Genomic DNA, 21026 nt, shown 5'->3' with positions numbered 1-21026 from the left:
TGGGCTCTTGCAATGGCATTCCCATCCTTGCCCTGTTAACAACAGCTTCCACGTTCCCATCAGCAAGGTGGACGTGTTGTAGTATATCACCAGAAAATGCTGCTTTTTCACAAGCACAGCAAGCTATGAGTACACTTTCTGTATCACCTAGCTTTTTAGGCATAACCAAAATTCTGGCCAACCAGACAGAAATTAATTCTGGGAGAAAATGTAGCATATAAGGAGAGGGGTTATGGAGAAGACTGATTCATGGTATGTAGGTAAAAGAAGTTTGATCCCATTTTACAAAAGCAGCTGTTGTCCTTTCTGATATGCACCCAGTGTATCCATGCAGCATTTAATCCAATTAGATTTCATTCACCATTAACACCTGCAGCAAGGAATAAAATCTGGAGCCCCATTTTCACTCACAAGTCCTATTCCAACATGGCTTGAAAGCGTCTTCAACTCCTCCTGAGTATTTGCATTCCTCATACCCTCAGTAGCTGTGCCCCCATGTCTCATTATTTTTAAAAATGACTATGTGCCTGCCAATAGGCTGTGCAACCCTATCTGGTGTTTGCAGCTCAGCAGAGTGAAACTAGACTATTTGATCTCAGAGACAAATGGGTAAGGAGGTGGCAATTCAACAAAGACACCTTCCCCGTTCATCCTAAGCCAATGCTGTAAAAAGATGTTGAGGACATGGTGTGCAGGGCTGTTCTGCTGCAGGCAGCACTTCCAGGCACAGGACAGACCTGGCTGCTGTGCGACTCCCTTGCAGGGCACTGGATGCTGCTCCTCAAGGTCAATGACTAGTGACCAAGTTAGCTTCTTTGCCTCTATGGGACCCTGCCTGTTGGAAGAATACCCACGGGCTGTGCTGCATGAAGTTATGCATGCAGCAGTCACTGAAATGATAGCTGCATGTGGCAATATACAGTGTGAGAAATTAATGCCAACATGTGTCCTGTTCCTCAGAAAGCCAGCACCAGTTCATCATCGCATCCTTTTCTGCTGGGCCTTGCTCCAGGCATATTCCACAGGATTAATTCTACCTACAGGTGCATTTTGCTCTATATTGATTTTTCATATGAAAGAAAGCCGAGAATTAAGCTTGCAAAGACTGATCTCTTAATGCTACTAAATGAGGCCAGGGTAGATTAAGTTAGTAGTTCATCTTTCTGAGGCTAGACATTTAAATCATGGCTCTAAGGTGAATTCTTGTGTGTCCTGGCTTGGCTTAAAATCAGAAACAGAATTCAAACATCTCCACTTGAGGTTTCTTATTTCATACACCAAGACTTAATTAGAAAGATGAGAAATTGGAAAGAAGAGTTACAACTGGCTCTCAGGTGAGCAGGTTAAAAAAAGTTAAAAAAATCAAACACCTCTTTTTAACAACAAATACACTCTGCACGTGGTGGGGCAGGGAGCTGACAAGGGGGACCCGACACCAGGTCATGCAATCCCGAGTGCCCATGAAGTTCCAGTTGCTCCCTACTCAAAGTCCACGATGCTGCACCCCCACCTGCCGGGATAGGAGCTAGTATCTATAGTCTCATCCTGTATTAGCATTCTCGCCTTGCTGGGCACCTTTCACTAATTGTGCCAGGCAGTAAAGCTTTCCTCAGCAGAAGGCAGCTTGTTTGCATAAGAAACAGATCAAGGATAAGTGCCGCTCAACACCAGCAGCTGCTGCAGAAGGGAAAAATAAATAAAACTAGGAGGTGTGATGTTTGTTAGCTCCTTGGCTGCAGATCTACTATCTTTCAACAGAAGACAAGAATATGAATCTTGAAAATGCAGCAAAGCCCAGTGGCTTATATTCACTGAAAATGTTTTAATCACTGCTCCCCATTTTTCCTTCCGAATCCTGAATTACTAGATTGTCATTAAAAACACAAACAACAACAAAAAAACAAAAGCAAAGACATCTGTACAATTTACAACTTTTGTGGCAGTGTTTGCAAATTGCATGCAAAACACAAATTAAGGCATGATCCTGTAATGAGGAGGCACCTATCCCCCAGTTTCCAATGAAGTGTATAGCAACTACCCACAAAACTGTGTGACTGCACAGAGCCTGTTACCAAGGCACAGAGGGAGAAGGAAGAGGAGGAAGAGGAGGAGGAGTAGTAGGAGGCAGCCCTGGCTAGCTGTCAAACATAGAAACAGAGTGATCCAGTTTGAAATCCTTGCTTGTCTTGTGTACCCTCTGCAAGCAAACCCCCCTCTGTAAAATGGGGATAACCCCTTCCACAGTGCCCTGGGCAGGTACAGATCACCACCGCAGCAGGGCCAGGCTTCTCGCTCCTTTGTGAAATGGCTCTCTGTCCATCTTATGACTTACAGCAAGATAAATATTTCACACCCTTTTACACAGGCTGGGATCAGAGGGGGAAAAAAAAAAAAAAAAAAGAGGTTAAGTCACACGTATTGGAGAACATACCAAGATTTTGCCAGAAGCAGAATCTAGGGCTCAAATCTCCTGTTCTTTCCCATGCTAGACATAGCTGCCTCAATAGATAAAGCAATGTGGAAAGTAAAAAACAGCCATTTATTTTATGCGTTATTGTTAAATAATTTGGACATTTGTACCATTACACTACTCACAATGCACTGGTCTGTCCTTCCAGGCCAATGTCACCCATCCCACTGGTAACCTGCCTCACCAGGACCCCACGGCGGGAAGCATTTGGATACTGTGATTTTCTCATTGGTTTTATGTGGATAAGCCACTTACTGATTATTCATTGTATTCCAAAAGTCCTGGGTAGAGAGTCATGAGATGAAACCTTACTGTAGTAGGTACTTCACAGAGCAGAAAGTGGTTTACAGCAAGTATTATGGTGAGGCTTGGCAGAATGTATCAAAAATCACCACCCATGCTGGTTTCACCCTTTGATTTACAATGTGCAAGATCATTGGGTGAACATTTATAGCTCCTAGTTGTGACTCAGTCTTCCGCTCTCATCTGAATGTTTGACAGAAAACACACAATACCACCACCTCTTTACTATGCAAAAACATTTGCACAGATTACGGCTACCAGGTTTTCTTTTACTCTGCGCCTAGCATGGACATTTAGACCAACAATTAAGTGATTGTACAGAACTTGTAAATCACTATGAAATATGAATTATACTTATTGAACTCTCGTTCGTACTGCATTTGGACTTGGTGGAGCAGTGGTTACTGATACTTCATAGGCTTTAAGCAATGTGTCCATCCATATGTATGTAGTAGGTGATAGTGGGCACAGATCGAAAATGGGTATGTGACCATGCACACTGGGAAAAACAGCATGCCACGCTTGATGGGACCAACTGGCTGTACTGAAGATTTGTATTGCTGTCTGACTGGCCAAATAAATGTAATTCCCTTTTCCTTCGGCTCTGCCTATGGCAAGTGCAGTTGGCCTCAGTATCACACCAACAGGAGAAGCTAGTCAGCCGTCCCTTGTAGATCCCTTTCCTCGTGAAATTGCATAAAAGCACCACACAGACAAATCACTGCTGGTGGCAATGGACCCCAACAACTGCCCAGGTGCATCAGCTCTACCATAAAGAGCGAGCTTTTTGTTTTACAGCCTTCCCTCCCTTTTCATTGGGCCACTGGAGCTTAACGCACAACCCAGGGAAAAACTCTGCAGCAGAGGCCAGCACTGCACCGCTGGTGAGGCTGGAGAGCTGCATAAGCCACATAGAGTTGAAAAAAATTTGGAAATCCATACTGCATCAAAGAAATACAAGATCTTTCCTTGTTAATGAGAAACTCAATAGCATATGGACAAAAACAACTCAGCATACTGCTCTTACCAGCAACACCTTTGGTTCAATATGCCTTTTACCCTTGCAGAAAAAAAACTAGTGAGGAGTAGCTGGACAAACTGTTGTGATGGAAGTACATATTCACTGTAAATGAAGTTCTTTATCCTACCTATTTATGCAAAAACTTACTTGCATTGCTAACTTATGTTTCTTGAGGTGAAAAGGGAAAAATCTTGTGACAGGTTAACAGGGGTCAGCTTAGTTTATGAGAAAGTAATGAAAGTAACAACAACAATTTAACAGGCTGGATGTTATTGATGGGAAGAATGCTTTGCAGCATGGAAATGAGGGGAAAGGCCTTTACAAATCTAGTTTTCTTTTTGATGCTGTCTACCTTTCTGCTGCAACTCCTTTAAATTTCCACTGCCTCTGTATTCCCCTCTTATAAACCAATGCATCTCCTCCTTAAAGTTATGTAGGGTTTGCACAATTCTGTGACAGCTGAAAACCACTACACTCATTGCAAGGCACCAATTACTCAAGTATGGTGGGTATTTAATTTATTTTTTAAGAGCTTTGTGCTTTAGGATCTGCTAGGACTGCATATTTCTGTCAGTCAAAATGCTCTCAAATTCTCTGAACCAAACGAATCAATAAACAAGTTGTCTGTGATTGAGCTTCCTACAGACATGAGGCATTTTTTTCTTCCACACAGCTCAGCTCTTCCTGCCCCGGCCCATGTGATGTTGCTTACGAATGCTATGCTCTCTCTAGGTCAGCCCTTTGGCTGTGATGTCAGCAGATGACTGATGAGTGACCACAACAGATCAAGAAGCCTTCAGCTCCTGATAATGAACTCCACGAGCATTTTGACACAGTTGGACAGCCAAACCAAGCTCTCTGTGGGTAGGCTGGGTGCAGCTGGGGAAAACCACCTTTATTTGCATAGCTGAAAATCCAAAAGCAACAGATGTATTAATGGATCTGCATGCATACGACTGCCCTCCTCTGCAATTCGTGGCTTACAAACTCTTAAAGCACAGCAGCTGTAAATCATTTTGAGCGACACCTCGTTCATCAGAGCCACCATACTTCCTACAGCCTTCACCAGTCCAGTGTTACAGACCAATATCACAGTCAAGTCTAGCACTACCAGTTCCACGGACTAGAAGAAATAATGACATTTATCAACTTAACAAACAAGACAGAAGTTATGAATTTAATGATCCGGGAGCCAGTCTTGAGTTATGCAAAATACACTGAGTTAGGTATTCACAAAATTGCTTCAGCATAATTGTTGGCACGTGGATTGTCTGCAAACAGCTAGCACAAACTACTTAAGTGTTAATCATTTGTTCCGTGACATAGTTAGTCATGCACTATTTCTGCTTCTTGAGTGGGTGATTGTATCCTCCTAAAGGAGAGGGTAAGAACCAGCAAAAATCCAGCATGCCCTGGGAGTTTAACATGGATAAGCGCTTGTAATAAAATACAAAAGCATGGTCTCTCACTAATCTCAGGAAGATATTTGCATCTATCCATCTCCATGCAAATAATCTGCTATGACTTGCAGAGTCTGGTGAACCAAGCCTGGGGACGAGAAATTCACATCGACTATTTCTAGTGCCGTGATTCTCTTTAACTCCCTGAACAACAGCAAGTGTTGCAGAGGAGTATCTAATTCCCTCAGACAACCTGAAAGGAAGGGATGACAGACCACCGCTCCTACGAGTTTGGCAAGAACATACATGATCAAAGCTGCTTCCTCTGTCTGCAGGAAGCAGTACTGCTTCAGGGACAGAGAACCTGTAACAAAAAATCACAAAAAACATATATTCACTGAAGAAGTAAGAATAGATGTTTTTTCTTTCCCCATTTCAGTTTTCTCTATTTACATGATGCTAGCACTTGAATGCAAGTCTTGATCAGTTTTTCAAAAGATAAATTATACTTCTACACATTTCAGTGACCTGGGATGGAACTAAGGAAGGTGAAAAACCATAAGCTTTGAGTTTTGTTGTGATACTGCTTTGGTATTTTGCATCAACATGCAGGCTGCACTGCTCTGCCTAAGCAAGGGAACGGAAATATTCTGTAAAATTCCCTGCTTAAAACCCTTTACCAGATACCAGGCAGAACACCAGGATGCATTATTAATAAACTGGAGTGAAACAGCCAGCCAGCTGTGAGAATAAAAGGGAGAGAGACACTGGTAGAAAGCAGGATCTTCTGTGAAAGGTTTGCTGTTCTTTTCTGAAAGGTAAACAACGTTTGGAGACCACTCTTAAAATGACTGAAGCTTTTATACATGCTTAGGCATACTGATGACACACATGCAGATGGTGAACCTGTGGATGGTGGTGGGACACCAGGCAAAGAGGTGCGAAGGCTGCTGGAAAAACACCCTCTAAGCTCACGGTGAAGGCAAGGGGAATTACCCACCAGGAGGGCAGCACTAGTCTCCTGGCCCATGCTGTGTGACTGGAAGCACCCCTCAGGTCAAATGAAGACCTCTGTAAAAAAGTATTTTGTGCACAGCAGGCAACTTGCTCTCTGAGTTTGCTGTTTCCTTCTCTCACCGCTAGTACTCCTAAAAAGGACAGATGCCACAGCACCACACAACAGCTCCAATGGCGCCCATATCGTTGTTACATTGGGCAGTGGTCAAACTGCACGCAGACTCAGCACTTCACTTACAGATAGGTGACAGGTTCCTGCTGATTTTGACAGCCTTGGACAACTTCTAACCTTCCAGAGGAAACTTCTGACAAAGCAAGGGAATTCAGCTGAACTTCCCCATGGAAGTGTATTTTCCCGTAACAGTGTTGAAGACTGATCTTCCCATTTGAGTCCCTTGTTCAATGGTCAGACTGTGTACTCATTCCTCCCTCTCTTACTGACAATAATAAGCTATTTTGCTGCTTATTATTCTCTAACAAGATTGTAATAATTTCGTATGACTCTCTGAAGACATGCATTTGCTCTTATAGTGCTGGCATAATACGGATTTTAGTCAGTGAACGACTTTCTATAGATTTTTAAGTAAAGGGAACTCTCTGGTTAAAATAAAGCAAAGTCAGGTAAAATTAAAGGCTAAAGTTGACAGAAGCGTTAAGTTCAATTATGACTATCGTTTTAATATTGCAGCAACAAGCCACAGATCCTGTTGGACTAGTTCCTCATCCATGCAAAGCCATACCATGCTTAAATGAACAGGAAGTCTTAATATATTAGTTTGGTTTTTTTTTTAATGATGGTAATTGCATCAGAAACAACACATAGATATTCACATGAATGAAATGATTCGCTTCAGCTGTTCTTGTTCTCCTCAACATATGCTTTTCATGAACATTCCAGTAATCAAATTACACTAGGACAAATGCTCATAGAAAATGAACAGCAAACCAAACACTTGCAGTACTTGCAAGTTCCAGCTTCCACATATATCTCCAATTCCTGTGTTTCTCAGATTGGAAGAAAAAAAAAAAATCATGCGGCTTAGCCAAATGACCAAAAACATATCTTAAGCTGGTCCCTATTCAAAGCCAGCAAAGTAAAAGGAAGCACTTTCATAATTTTTTTGGAAGGGTATGGAATACAGTTATTCTTAATGCTTATATTGTTCATGCTTGTTCCAGAAATTTCAGGAAGAAAATAATGTCTGTGATTACCAGATATATTATTCGCTGTGAATTCTCACTTGGTTTTCCTCTTAAAGTATACTTCTGGTGAGGAATACAAAAGCAGTATGATTCTGGGCAACAAGATCTCATTCTCTATCAAGTGAACCATCTTTCTTATGCTAAACTTGTGGCACGTTGCAGCCCACCACAGGTCTCAATTTGCAAATTATTCTTTTGCTGTAAACCTGTAAGGGCTGTGAATGCCCAAGGAGGACATTGCAGCACAGATAACTTCCACATAACTACATGTTACATATTTATATGCACTGTCAAAATGGTGGGAAGATACGAAATTGAGTTTAACTGGAATCTAGCAGGCTGAGCTATTTATAAATAAGTGTCTTATTTTTGGTACTCTTCAGAGAATGTGATGAACAGCGAGTGATGAGCAATTTATGTTGCTGATCATTTGTATCACAATAGAGCCTTGCGGTCTTTTTCTGGAGTCAAGACTCTGTTAATTTAGGATCTGTATTATCCTACAGTGGAAGACAGGACCTCAGAACAAAGACCGATCGGCAAGACCAAGAAAGGGTGAAATGAGCATGCCACAACTGAAAACGGAAGAGGACATAGAAAATGGTGTAGCTGAAAAAAAATTGAGGGTTCCTGGTGATTTTGGCCATCAATATTCAAAACAGACCAATCAGCCACCTCTCTCATAAGAAATTTTCAGGGTGAAGGGATCCTTTCCCACAGGTATATTGCATTGAAGGATTTTCTATTTATACAATGAAAGATAACATTAAACAAAATATGGCATAATGAATGTGAAATAAATGTCTTTAGAAGGATTACAGGCTCTAAAGAGATCTTAGGGGTATAACTGAATGAAAAAAAGAGCAGGTTTTAATTAACAAGTGCGTAAGTACCCTGTACTAGGTAAATAATTCATGTGTATAAAAAGATGATCATAAGGGTGACTGAATAATCATCATTTTGGCTTCCCTGTGTTGACTGCTGATGCAAGATTCCTAATCAGAGGCCACAAGAGTATTGTTAACTGTACCAACCTAACCAGCCTATTTCTATACTGATATGTTGAGATATGAACTTTTGAAGAGGCGATTAATAGGTGGGCTTTTTTCCTCCTGAATCTCTGAGGAACAAACACTGATGCCATGTTTTATCATTTTTCCCTCATTAGCTTTGCAGCAGACAATTTTATAGACACCAATGGGAGTCTGGCATGAGATGCCCCTCTGTGTGGTTGGAAGGTAGCTGGTAACAGCAGAAGATCGTTTGCCTGCCCACCAGGCAGTATAATTGGTTTTGCAGAACTGGCACCTCAGCACCTCCTTCTGCGGTCCTGGCGCAAGGAAACATCACTAAATGTTACTACTGGTGCAGGCTGCATGCTTGCTGGATCACTGGGGAAAGACAGATGGCAGAAAAGCAGAGACTTCCTTTAAAGGGTTGCTTGATCTTGTACTCTGGAAATAAGAATGAGCTCCTGGAAACTCCTGTTTGGCAAGAGCAACATGGTGCAATGACGTCTGAAGATTTCAGGTCTCAAAGGTTAAACCAAAAATAATCAATGCTTTTTGCTTTAACTATTTAGCTACGTTTGCCTCAAGGCTGTTATGGAATATTGTCCACTCGGAGCTCTACAGTTTATCACCTACCACACGTAGTTTCAACAGAGCAAACCCAAGCACATTTACCTTGTTGCCTTTCCAATGTAGGAGTAAAATAAACTCCACAGTATTATCGTACCAAGAAAATGTAAATCACAGCTAAAACAGTTCCAGTACACTCGAAGAAGGGAAGCTATCAGCTCCAAGTAAAGGTTAGATCTATTTTTGCCACGTTCTGATGCTTACATTGAGTACAGTAAATTCTTAAAAAACACTGTTCTCATACAGAGAGCTGTTTAACTGATACATATGAGTGAGTTTTACATGCTGAGAAAGTGATAAATAATTAGGCTTTCATCTAAAATAGCACCGGAAAATTATCAAACTGTGAACTTACAATACTGACTTTTCATCTGATCTGCAAATTAAAGTTCTTTTTAAGCCAGTCTCAGTGAGTACGCTATTACAATGAATGTAATATAACTGCTTTATCAGTAGCATCATTGAGAGAGCCTGGTGTATAATACAGCCGTTCTTTCTGGCTATTAATTGCTATGTCTAATACTTGCTTCCTTGCAACAAATGCAAAACTTAATTTTTAAAATCTCAGTTTGTCCTTAAAGATCTATCTTGTCTTTTAACTCTGTCTTAAGTTAGAAAGCCTTGCAAAAAACGTCTTATGAACAGCATGGCTATCATTTCCTTCACAGTCTTAAAAAAGCTGGAAGTGGAATAGCACGCCTTTAAGGAAATACTAAGAGTTTAAAATATGCCTGTGCAGCATATTCATAGATTTTTATAACACATTTCAAATACTTTCCGCACTGTAAAACAGGTTTTGGAAACTATCATCACAGATCAAAGCTGGTGAAGTAATAAAAATACTGTAGCAAGAAAAGGAAAAAATGATGCCTGCATCTGAATTCCCCAGCATTTGATTTCTCCTATATAATAACACAATGAAACACTCACAGTAATTTCCCCGTTTACTGCGCTTTAGTGGAAGCTGAGGGTGCACTTGCATTCACGTTCACTCTTTTCCCCCTCATTCTCCACCTCCCTCTGCTGTCTGCAGCCATGCAGATTCAGGTGACTGAAACATTTCAGAAAAAAAGTTAATTAGCCAGCATGCTGCACACCAGATCTTTTCAAACCAGTGCCAAGTGGAAACCTTCCAGTGAGCTCCTGAGGGCTCTCCCAGCTCACCACTCCTACAAGGGTGCAGTCAGTTGCAAGGGAGACTCCGTGCAGCAGGGCACACCCGAGAGGTTCAGCATCATCTCTCAACTGGCTGATCATGCACGCACGTACCTCGCAGGGACAGGGATGGCTGCTTAGCATGGCAGCGGCACACACATGCCCTCTGCTTATATCAACACAATAGCAAGATGCTCGTGAATGGCTGTATTGTACTATGCTGTGGGGAAATGATACAGTAAGCTCAGGACTGAGGTCGACCATCAAGCCTGAAGAGAGGTTTTGAAACCCTGTCTACAGCCAAAACCCAGTCCTAAGGCCAGCTGCACATAAACATTCGGTTGCAATGCCCTGCAAAGGTGGCACGTAACAACTACTGTGCTTTACTGTGGTTTGTGGTATGCCATGCAGTCAAGTCCATCCTCGGTTCTTCATGTAGCTGTTCCATAATTACTAAGAGCAATGTCAGTAGATTGATGTGACTAAGTGAAGCTTTGAAGCACTTGTGGCCAGATTGTGAACTTCTTAGTCACACTCACGAGGAGTCCCTTGCACAAATGACTTTGCTCGAGTGTGACTCCCTTAATAAATGAATCATCTGTCCCTGCTGCCTGCTCAAGCTTAAATCTTTCTCCCAGTTCTGCTGTTACTTCCATCATCCGCACATCCTCTCCTCATGGTGGTGAGAACCAATTTGGCTGACTGACAGGGTACTTGGGAAAATGTGGAGACCTTCAGGGCCAGACCAGAAGTAAGTAACAGTTGCTGATGTCCAAAGCTGCAATCCTAAAGCCACTGTGCGTGAACTTGCCCCCATTTATTAGGAAATCCCTTTTGGGTACCTATTGGTATGATGCCACGTGTGTTCAAGTGACCTTGGTCTGTCTGCTGGTGCTCTGAAATGCTGATCAGATGTCTGACCCCAGGTGGGACACTGTCCAGGGGATGCCCAGGTGCATCTCTCTTCCTGCAATTCTCAGCATCAAGGAAGAAAAGAGGCTTCCACTAATTACACCTGCCCACACCAAGTCCTCACATCCTTAGCAAGAAGCCCCTCCGGCAGCAGCAATAAACTGCTATCTACCTTTGATCTACTCCCTGTTCCTTTCACAGCTTCCTAGACATTGGCTTAGCAGTTTCCCAAGAGGTCTGCACTATTTTTTGGGAAGCACTACTCACTACAAGTAACCGTCCTTAGCCAGGGCTCAAGACAGCCCTGCTAATTCAACCCTGACTCGGGCAAGCTGCTTTGCCCTGTGCTTGGTGATCCCAGCTCTCTGTACAGTGCTTTCATATAAAAATCAGTTCTATTGTTTTTATGCTTCTGGAATCACAAAAAATAATGAGGCAGAGAAGGGCTCTGCTTATTTTTTTTTTTTTTCTCAATTCAGTTTATTTTCTCCTTCTTACTCTCTGTGTCACTGACATTTACGTTTTTAATTTCCTTTCTTCCTTTTCTTGTTTTCTTGCCTCTCTGTTCTCTGGCCTGTTTGGGCTATTCAAAACAAACTGCAACGGATAGCTACTGGTATCGTAGTGAGATCCGGAGTATGCTCTTGCTCAATAAAACTGAAAAGATCATCCTTCCCATCTTTAAAAGCCCTTCAGTAAGACCTACAGAAACATGGATTTACAGCCTGATTCTTCTTTGAAAGACAAACCTAAGTTTTAAAATGAAATTGTGCTTTTTCCAGTTTTCTGCTAATTACAATACGTAATTTCTAGCCATGCTATGCCCAGTTTTCTACTAATTACAATACGTAACTTCTAGCCATGCTATGCCTGGATTTCTTTCACACTAAAAAAATCACAACATCATAGATTCTTTAGGTTGGAAAAGACCTTTAAGATCATTGAGCCCAACCATTAACCTAACACTGCCAAGTCCACCACCAAGTGCCAACCTAACACTAAACCATGTCCCTAAGCACCACATCTACACATCTTTTAAATATCTCCAGGGATGGTGACTCAACCACTTCCCTGGGCAGCCTGTTCCAATGTTTGATCACTCTTTCGGTGAAGAAATTTTTCCTAATGTCCAATCTAAACCTCCCCTGCCACAACCTGAGGCCATTTCCTCTTGTCCTATCACTTGCCCCTTGGGAGAAGAGATTGACCCCCGCCTCACTACAACCTCCTTTCAGGTAGTTGTAGAGATCGATAAGGTCTCCCCTCAGCCTCCTCTTCTCCAGGCTAAACAACTCCAGCTCCCTTAGCCACAAAGAGAACACAAGATAAACATTTTACTTGATGGCTTAAGCCTCTAACTAAATCCAATATAGCCTAAAGTTCTAATACTGTGAGTTTCCAGTATTTAATGGGTTTAAATAGTAAACAACTCATTAACTATACCCTAGATGAGAACATTTGTAAGTAAGTCTTTGAATTTCATTGTGAGCATTGAATTGAATAACATACAGCATGACAAGATCCTTGGCTGTTTTGTAATATCCATAGCTCTGCTTCTGTTTTAGTAGAAAGATGAGCTGCTTTCTTTGAATCTGTGGACAAATTCTTGGGGGAAGTTATACTGAACACCTCAACTGACATTTCTAGAGAGTGTTTTCTTTGTTAATAATCTGTTTGGTACCATAACTTTTGTATTTATATAGTGTCCGCTAGTGAATTGTCTTTAAATTTGTCTTTTTTGGCCAAATTTTAATTTTTTACTTAGTGAATAAAGTTAAGTGTTCTTTGTCGTTTCTTTTGATAATGCATGTCATCCACTAAAGCAATAATCAACAATTTAACCCTGTCATAGTTTAATTGCTCATTATCAACATGAGTTTGTGCAGTCTATGATGACAGACCTCGTCTAGGCTATTCAGTGAGGAAGACATTGTTTTGTGAACACCCAGAACAGCAAAAAACACAGAAAACATCACGTATGGTACTGAGTTCAATGTTAACTCCTAAGAGCAACAGCACAGGATAAGGAACAAGAAAATTTAGTTACTAGCAAGCTCAGTTATTTTCCCCAGAATCTTGTATGATATCATAAGTACAGCAATGTAGGAGACTAATAAACAAATGCACATCAAACTAGAAAGCACGTATCTTTGCTTTTGAGTTTTCATATCAATTCAATATAGATACTTGATTTCCATTTAGGTGGGAAATATCTACTGGTATAGTATTTAACTACATGAATCACCTTCTCTCCACCCCCTTCCCAAACCTTAATTCTTCACCACCCTTTTCAAATGGAACTGATACAACTGAAAATACAATAGAATTTATAAAGTTGACTAAGTGATTTGATAGAACTTGATAGAACTGGATGTACTTCAAGAACAAAGGGATCACTGGCATAATTTTATATAACGATTCCCAAAGTTGGATACCTTAAATAATTATAGACCGTGCACATTCTAAAGCTGGGCCACAACCCCTTGCTGTATTTTAGGTAGATTGCTCACTGTTGACTTCAGGCCACTCAAACTAAGAATCTCTAGTGTATGTATTTCAAATAATGCTGCACTATCCAGTTTCAAAAGTTGGCAGTACTTTTATCCGCCTAACTTTGAAATAAGCAGACATTCAAACTGTGGCATGTCCAACTCTCCTTAAACAATAATTGCCAGGAAAAAAAAAATGTACAGAAAATTATGAACGGTGAATAACGCTGTGAATGGTGGTTGTGCAAACCAAGCTGCAAAAGCAAATTGCAAAGACTATAAAATAGGAACACCTTAATGCTATTGAAGCTAACTGTTGAAGAAACTTAGGGTAGCTGAAGAAAGAAGCCTGCTGTATGATTTCACTGAGACTTGGGTGGTAAGTAATACTAAATAACATTTTATAATTACAAACAACTTCCAAGTCTTCAACTAATATGCTTGAAACCATTTTTTCATCTCAAAAATTTGCCCCTCCATAAGCAACAAAACACCTGGGAAAAGAATACATTCTCATACCTCAAAGTGTCATATATATTTACCATACACCATGCTAAAATATTCTAAGCTGCAAGGCCCCTTAATTTCAATAGCCCAGTGACAGGACAGCAAATTCAATGAGTTTCTGAGAGGTTTTCTTCCAAAGGAGGGGAGTTAGAGATAGCACTGAAAGATGCTACTTGGAAAAGTTCACCCCAGCAGAGTTCTGGCTCCTTCTGTTTCAATGGGATGTTAAAACTAAGGATCCAGAGGAGAGAACTGAGAGTAAAAACACTCTCACCACTTTCCTGCATTCTGAAAAAGGATCTTTTGCAGACATGATGAACTGAATCCTCCGTAAACACTAACTGGAATAAAGAGACAGGTTCTTTTTTTCTTGTCATTGTCCCATGCTTGAGTATGCAAAGCTTGCTGACAGAGGAACTATCCTTAAAGAAGTCCCCATGGGTAGGCACGCTACATGTTCTGTTTTACATGATCAGATGGCTTTAGCCATCTTTTAGATAGTGTTTATTACGACTCTGACAGCTTCGGGGACAAAGATGACATTGTATTATCCAGCACGCAACACACAGGGAAAACAGACCCTGAGCATTAACCAAGGTGAAAAACTGCAGAAATACAGAAGGTGCCAATACAACTCCCAAATGTGATGCCAACATCACTTTCACAAAACTTGAGGGCTTTCTGACTACGGACAGGAACATAAACAAGGATTCCTTTCCCTTCAACACACATCATTTATCAGCTTAAAGGTAACAGATACATTATCTTCAGCTGACAACACAAGTGAACTATGAAAACCATGGTACTCTCACAGTCGACAATGTCCAACACAGCACAGGACCACAAGTAAAACCATTCTCAAAGTAACAACCTGAAGACAATGTATGATATTGGGGAAAAGCATGTGAGCTGTAGGAGACTGGATTAGTTAGTAAATACTGCATAATTGCTTTTTAACAGAGGACTCTTACAACGAGGAGACCTCTCACATGACGCTAGGACCACAATGCTGCCAGTAAAAGATCAGCTATGCCTCTGAAATCTGTATTTGAAAGAATTAATGACTCTACAGGATACCCGGCTGCAGAGAAAAACTGTCAGTTACACAAAGCTTTTTTACATTATCTGGCAAGGCAAAAGGACTCTCACTTTATAGCAGATCAGTGGCCTAAATTGTGTGAGTTTCAAAAGCTCACTATGAGCAAAACTGCACAGGGACCTTTAGCTGAAAGAGAAGCAGTTGAACACTTGTTTGCACCTCCTTTCAATTTCCATCCTTTCTTCCCTCAGGGCACCTCTCACAAACCCTCTTGAAGTGCACAAAAGGTATGTGCCATACTACTTATGCAGTGTGAGGTGCGGAGGGTTGGTGATCACAGGGAAAGATTGAATACATATTCTTAATCTACACAGTAGCTATTACAAACTTCAGCACTTGGACTCAGAGAGATTAGCAGGGACAGTCTCAACTACCAGAGCCTGCAGCTGAGCATGTATTTTGCAGTCTCTCCTGGAAAATCAGATTTTTCTGAATTTTTTTTTTTTTTTGGCTGATCAAAACTGCTTTCCTGCAAAAATACAATTCTGGCGTAAAGGAGGGGAAAAAAAGTGTCTTTGGGCATTTAGTTAGACAGCAGCTTTTCCACATCTCCATTGCCTTGCTGTAATTTCTGCCTGCCCTCATTGGCGCTCTGTATAGCTAGTGTCTTGCAGGTCAGTTATGACTTCTGAGGATACCATACACATAGTGGTATTCCTGGCTACTTCCAAAAGGGAAAGATGTGTAATTCCTCACCCAGGGTGGTTTGATATATATAAACTATAAAGCTGTTTTCAAAAGAAAGCTTAATTCTCTGAAATTTAAATGTTAACTGTCAGTTTCTTTTTACAGCACCTGTTCTGAGGCTGAGCTTGCTACTTCACCAGGAAACTTACTGTTTAACCTAAAACTAACTGATTTATTCTTTTGACCCTCTCTGAAGTCATAGCAGTAATCAGTGGTGCTGCAACTCCAGTTCCTCAGGAAACCATATAAACCATGGACTGGCTATGCAGGGACTGATGATTCAGATTTACTTTATTCTCTTTTGTTGTTCTGAGAAGATTCCTTTTCATGTTAAAAGACTTCAAAGCTACTGATTAATCTGAAACCCACTGAAAATACTCCCTAAGTTCTGAACTTCAGAGAATGCTGCTGCAAACATAATCTCCCCTGTGTTTCTGATAGTACCACCTATAAAATGGATATTATGGACTATTCTTCCCAGACTCTCAGCTCTGAACTATAGTACTAGAAGTGATATCACTGTATTTATTTATGGTTCATGCTCCCTGGATCTTATCCCTGTTCAATCCCTGGGAAAATTATTAACGACATTGGCAGTCTTGGAATGAAAATAAAGTGGTTTTCTTCATATAAACATACCTAATGTGACAAGCCTTGCCTCAATGGCAACAGTGCCCATGAGCAGCTGTCTCCACAATAATGAGCTGTCAAAGCTTCAGTGCAATTTGCATTTGTGTGAGTTGTAAAGATATCCAGTGTTTTCTGCTTGCCGAACGACAGTGTTAAATTGATTACGAAAGTGTGAAAATTTACAGGAGCAACAGTAAACTCTGAAAGTAATCAGCTTTTTGCAGGGCACAACGTCATCTGGATTTATATATATTGGTCAGTATACGTCAGTCATTAAATCACATATACAAGTGAAAATCAAGAAAGTATGTCACATTTCACTCTGTGTAGCACCCCTTGAAGCCACGTGTGTGTTTTGCCACACACAATCCTGAACCTCTGGCAAATGCTGTTGCTTGTGAGACAACAAATGCTGTACCACACTTTGTGATGGCTGTTGTCTTGTGATTGTTAATTGTCATGGGGGAAGAGTGTTTGCTTTTTTTTTTTTTTAACTTATGGAGAGTACAACTTCATGAGAAACAGACTTTTAGATGCTTGAACAACCCCAGAACTTTTGAAAACACTCTAGGTATCCAACTGACTGTAGCTGCCCAGCTGTATAACTCGTGGATTTCCTCTTAATGTTACACGTTTGAAGTGTATCATCAAACCTCACAGAGGCAACAGCCAGCATTATTGAAACATACTTCAGTTCTGGATCCTTATCTTCCTGTTCATGTTAAGGACTGCTCTTTGCAATGTTAGGAAAGATTTGCTCAAAGATCCACATGCTTTTCAATTACAGTGAATATCTGTTTATTATAAACTTCTGTATGAAGTAATAATGTTGACGTTCAGCAGTGGTACAAGTTTTGTATATGTACATTCCTATCCTGGAGTAATGTGGAAAATTAGTACCTTAAAACCATCCTAACAAAAATTCTGAATGCTGAGGAAAAGCAGCTTGAGACAGCATCTAGCAAATGTCAAGTTTGTTAGTATGTTTCCCGTGCTCCTCATATGGCAGACAGTGGGAAACGCTCTTCACGGGCAAACAGGTTTTGGATCTGCCTCTGTTCCTGCCCCCCTAAGGTGTGCTGCAGTGGTGTTTTGGATAGAGGGAGGATCGCTCTGCCAAAGTATCAGTGGGAAGGGTGACCCCAGGGAGGCCAATGCTTCACACTTCAGAAAGCAGGGTTAGGTCTCAGTCTTTTCTTCCTGACTTTTCTTCTCTGAAAAACGGCATGCTGTGCCTACCAGCAAAATCTGATTCTCCTACAAAGACGTCATTTACACTTGCTTCCTTTAAAACTGCCAGTCACTAGAAGCGGCCAGTCTGCAGCTCTACAGCCATTAAGCTGAGAGGTCCATGGTATGTTCATTTCATGCCCCTGCTGGCATGGCTCTGTCAGTGACACAAAATCCCTGGTTGGAGCAGATAGTAAGACACCAGAGGCTGCTGAGGCCAACATCTCTGGGGCTCCCAAAAAGCTTCTGGAAATCCTGTCACACCAGTTAAGTGTGCAAGGTAATGCTGCTGGAGCACTGACTCCAGTGTTAGCCTTAAAATGGTGTTTATTATGTGGAGGTATGAAAAAAGAGTCTTCAGAAAGATGTCAGGCCCTCCAAGCCAATCTTAAGAGACTAATATATTACCTGCTGGCCTTTCAGTAAGGTTGAGATTTTTTTTAAATCCACAGAGATTTGAAGAGTAATTTTTTTAGCTCAGCTGAAAAAAACCCAACTCTATTCAGCACAGGTTCAACGTCAGGCATTGGTTTCACTGTCACTGAAGTCAATGACACTTAAATATCTGCTTAAGAACAAAGTACTGATTTGGACAGATTGATCCAGTTGGCTTGCCACTGAGAACAATGTGAAAGTTAAGCAGGAGCTGTGAAATCTGTGGAAAGGAGCAATGACTTCAGCCCTCTGCTACATGCGTTTAAGGCATCTTATGTCCTCAGGCAGCTTTGGATGAACTTAGACCCATCTGGCACAGAAGAGAAAATAATTCTGATTTTAACAGACAGAGCAAGGAGATGCTGGGTTCAGGATGTGGTCTTCAGGGAGCTTTGGCTGCTGACTCCAGCACAACTGCAAGTGTAGCTGCAAGGCTAGTAGATGTAACTGAGCAAACTTGGATGCTATTGGCACCAAACGCACATCAATAGCAGCACTGGGTGGCATCAGTTACCCCTGAGTTTCTGCATAAATATGCAGAAACGTGAGTTACAAGAGTTTTGCTGAGGTAGAGAAAAGTAGCTGAGTTCTGACCAGCATACAGCAGTCACACTTTCAATTACAGACTAGGAGCTGCCTAGCACAGACTTTCTTTTCCTTCATTTTCTGTCACAATCTAAACCAAAAAATTATAGAAGTCTAGCAGTGATCCAGGCTGGGTTTTGTATTTGCTTCTGCAAAGCAAATTTGGTTGGTAATCTTTTTTCTTTTCTTATTACATTTTCAGAGCAAAGCTGAGCCATCTCTTTTTATACAAAACAACTATTTCTCCTGGGTACTTAAATGGCAGCTTCTGCCATTTTACTCACATCCCTTACATGGGCCACAGTGAAGAGAGCATTTTCTTCCAGCTCTTTTGCCTGAAGATGACTACTGGCATCAAACACATGTTTGCAAAACATTGAACTATCACCTTTTTCCAGAGTGTGTAACGCTAAGTTGCCATCTCTGTAGGTTATAAAGTTTAGCTCCCCATGGATACTACTACCATTTGTGCCTACGACAGTCAAACACACTGAATTTAGTTTCTACTATTTTAGCTACACAGACACAGATTTTAGTTAGGCAGTTTGATTTAGCAAAAGTCTGGTTTAGGAGCGATACGTGAACTACAAGTAAAGAAAATCCTAATGCTTTAGATAGCTCAATGCAAAGCCAAGTTACAGTGAACAACTTCCCTGAGAAGCATCATCTGGTGAGCAATCTGCCGTGCCCACACACAAACAGTGCACAACATTAAGACCAGTAATAATAAATGAACACCCTGAATGCTGGTTTTAGCCCTTTTTTTCCCCTTTGTTCTAACAACCTTTTTTTTTGGTCTGCAAAGCGTGTCCTCCTCCAAAAGCAAAGGTAAGGACCCTCAGAAAAGCAGCTTCTCACCCGTCCTAGACTGCCTTTCTCCTCTCAACTCTACAATTTAACGTGGCATATGACTCCGGGTTCACAATTAGCTTTGCGCCGAGATCTACCCTGCCACGGAGAGGATGCTCGTCCCCCTCCACGTCTGGGGTGGGATCAAGGGCCAACACGGGAGAGGATGCAAGAAGAAGGAAAGACCAAAACCACCGATTCCGGCGGCCCCGGAGACAGAGCGCTTCCCTCCGGGCAGCACTCGGGCAGTGTCCTTCCCCATCCCGACCGCCGGCCGGCTCCTACGGCCGTTCCCCGCCGGAAGCCGGCCGGACCCCGATCCTTCCCCGCAGGGTACCCGGGGGGTGCGGGGCGGGTGCCGCCTGCGCGGGGGGCACCGCGCTGCCCTGCCGCTGTGCGGGGGAAGCCCTGCCCGCTGCCCCTCGTCCCCCCTGGCGCCTTACCGGGCTCCGCCGGGGGAACTCGCCCAGCACGATGCTGACCACGGGGATGCGCAGCGCCGCCGAGATGAAGTCCAGCTCCAGCATCTCACCGCGGCTCTGCGGGAAGGCGAGGATGGCGGAGACCCCCTGCACCACCACGGTGTGGCAGAGGCTCTGCAGGAAGGAGACGGGGTCGTTGCTCCAGGAGGCGCTGGGGGAAGAGAAGGGGAAGAGGGGCAGGTCGCCCAGCCCCGCCTCGATCGCCATCACCACCTCCAGGGACAGGTTGTAGGGCAGCAGCCCGGTCACGCCGTTGAGGTTCGCCACGGCCAGCAGCAGCGCGTCCCGCGGCGACGGGGGCGGCCGCCGCTCCCCGCCGCTCCCCGGCCGCCGGCCCCGCGGCCCCGCGGCGCTCACCCCCTCGCGGCTGCCCCCTGCCCGCCGCCCGCCCGCCGCCTCCCCAGGCCAGGCGGCGGCGCGGGGCTGCAGGTGGGTGGCCCCCACCCTGACGGTGTGCCCGATGCGCCGTAGGATCTGGCAGGGCTGCGGGTGGGACGCGGAGCCGGGCACCGCCGCCAGCACTAGGGCGCAGGGCGGCAGCAGTAGCAGGCACGCCCGGCCCAGGAGCCCGCGCACCCCCGGCCGCCACATGGCCGGGAGACGCCCGCCGCCTCCCCCGGCCCCCGCCTCAGCCGCCCCGCGGGCGATCGGCACTGGCATCAGCCGCGGCGTGCGGCTCCCGCGCAGAGCCGCCCCCTCCACCGCCCATGGGGCCGTCGCGCCCACGTCCCGGGGCTGGAGGGGGGGGTGCTCGGCCCCCGGCCCGCCCCCCAGGGGCCCGCGGGGCTGGAGCGGTCCGGCCGCGGGGCGGCACCCCGCGCCGCCCCCCCGCAGCCGCCGCCGGCGGCGCCCCTGCCCGGCTCCTCCAGCCGGCTGCCCTGGGCGGAGCGAGAGGCACCCCTGCGAGGCTGC

At 43.4% G+C, this 21026-nt stretch overlaps 1 protein-coding gene across 1 annotated transcript in view; it reads right to left on the bottom strand.

Annotated features, from left to right (window-relative positions):
• GRIN3A (glutamate ionotropic receptor NMDA type subunit 3A) overlaps window positions 1-20774 on the bottom strand; it is a 70473-nt gene extending 49699 nt beyond the window's left edge. The window contains exon 1 of the mRNA XM_009949482.2: window positions 20076-20774. Coding sequence (XP_009947784.2) covers window positions 20076-20774 — 699 coding nt within the window. The remainder of the gene's footprint in view (window positions 1-20075) is intronic.
• Window positions 20775-21026: the final 252 nt, after the last annotated feature.

Source organism: Leptosomus discolor, chromosome Z (assembly GCF_034619465.1).
Source record: "Leptosomus discolor isolate bLepDis1 chromosome Z, bLepDis1.hap2, whole genome shotgun sequence".
Lineage (NCBI taxonomy): Eukaryota > Metazoa > Chordata > Aves > Leptosomiformes > Leptosomidae > Leptosomus > Leptosomus discolor.
The sequence above is the reverse complement of the archived record's forward strand: the minus strand, read 5'-3'. Positions and strand labels throughout refer to the sequence as shown.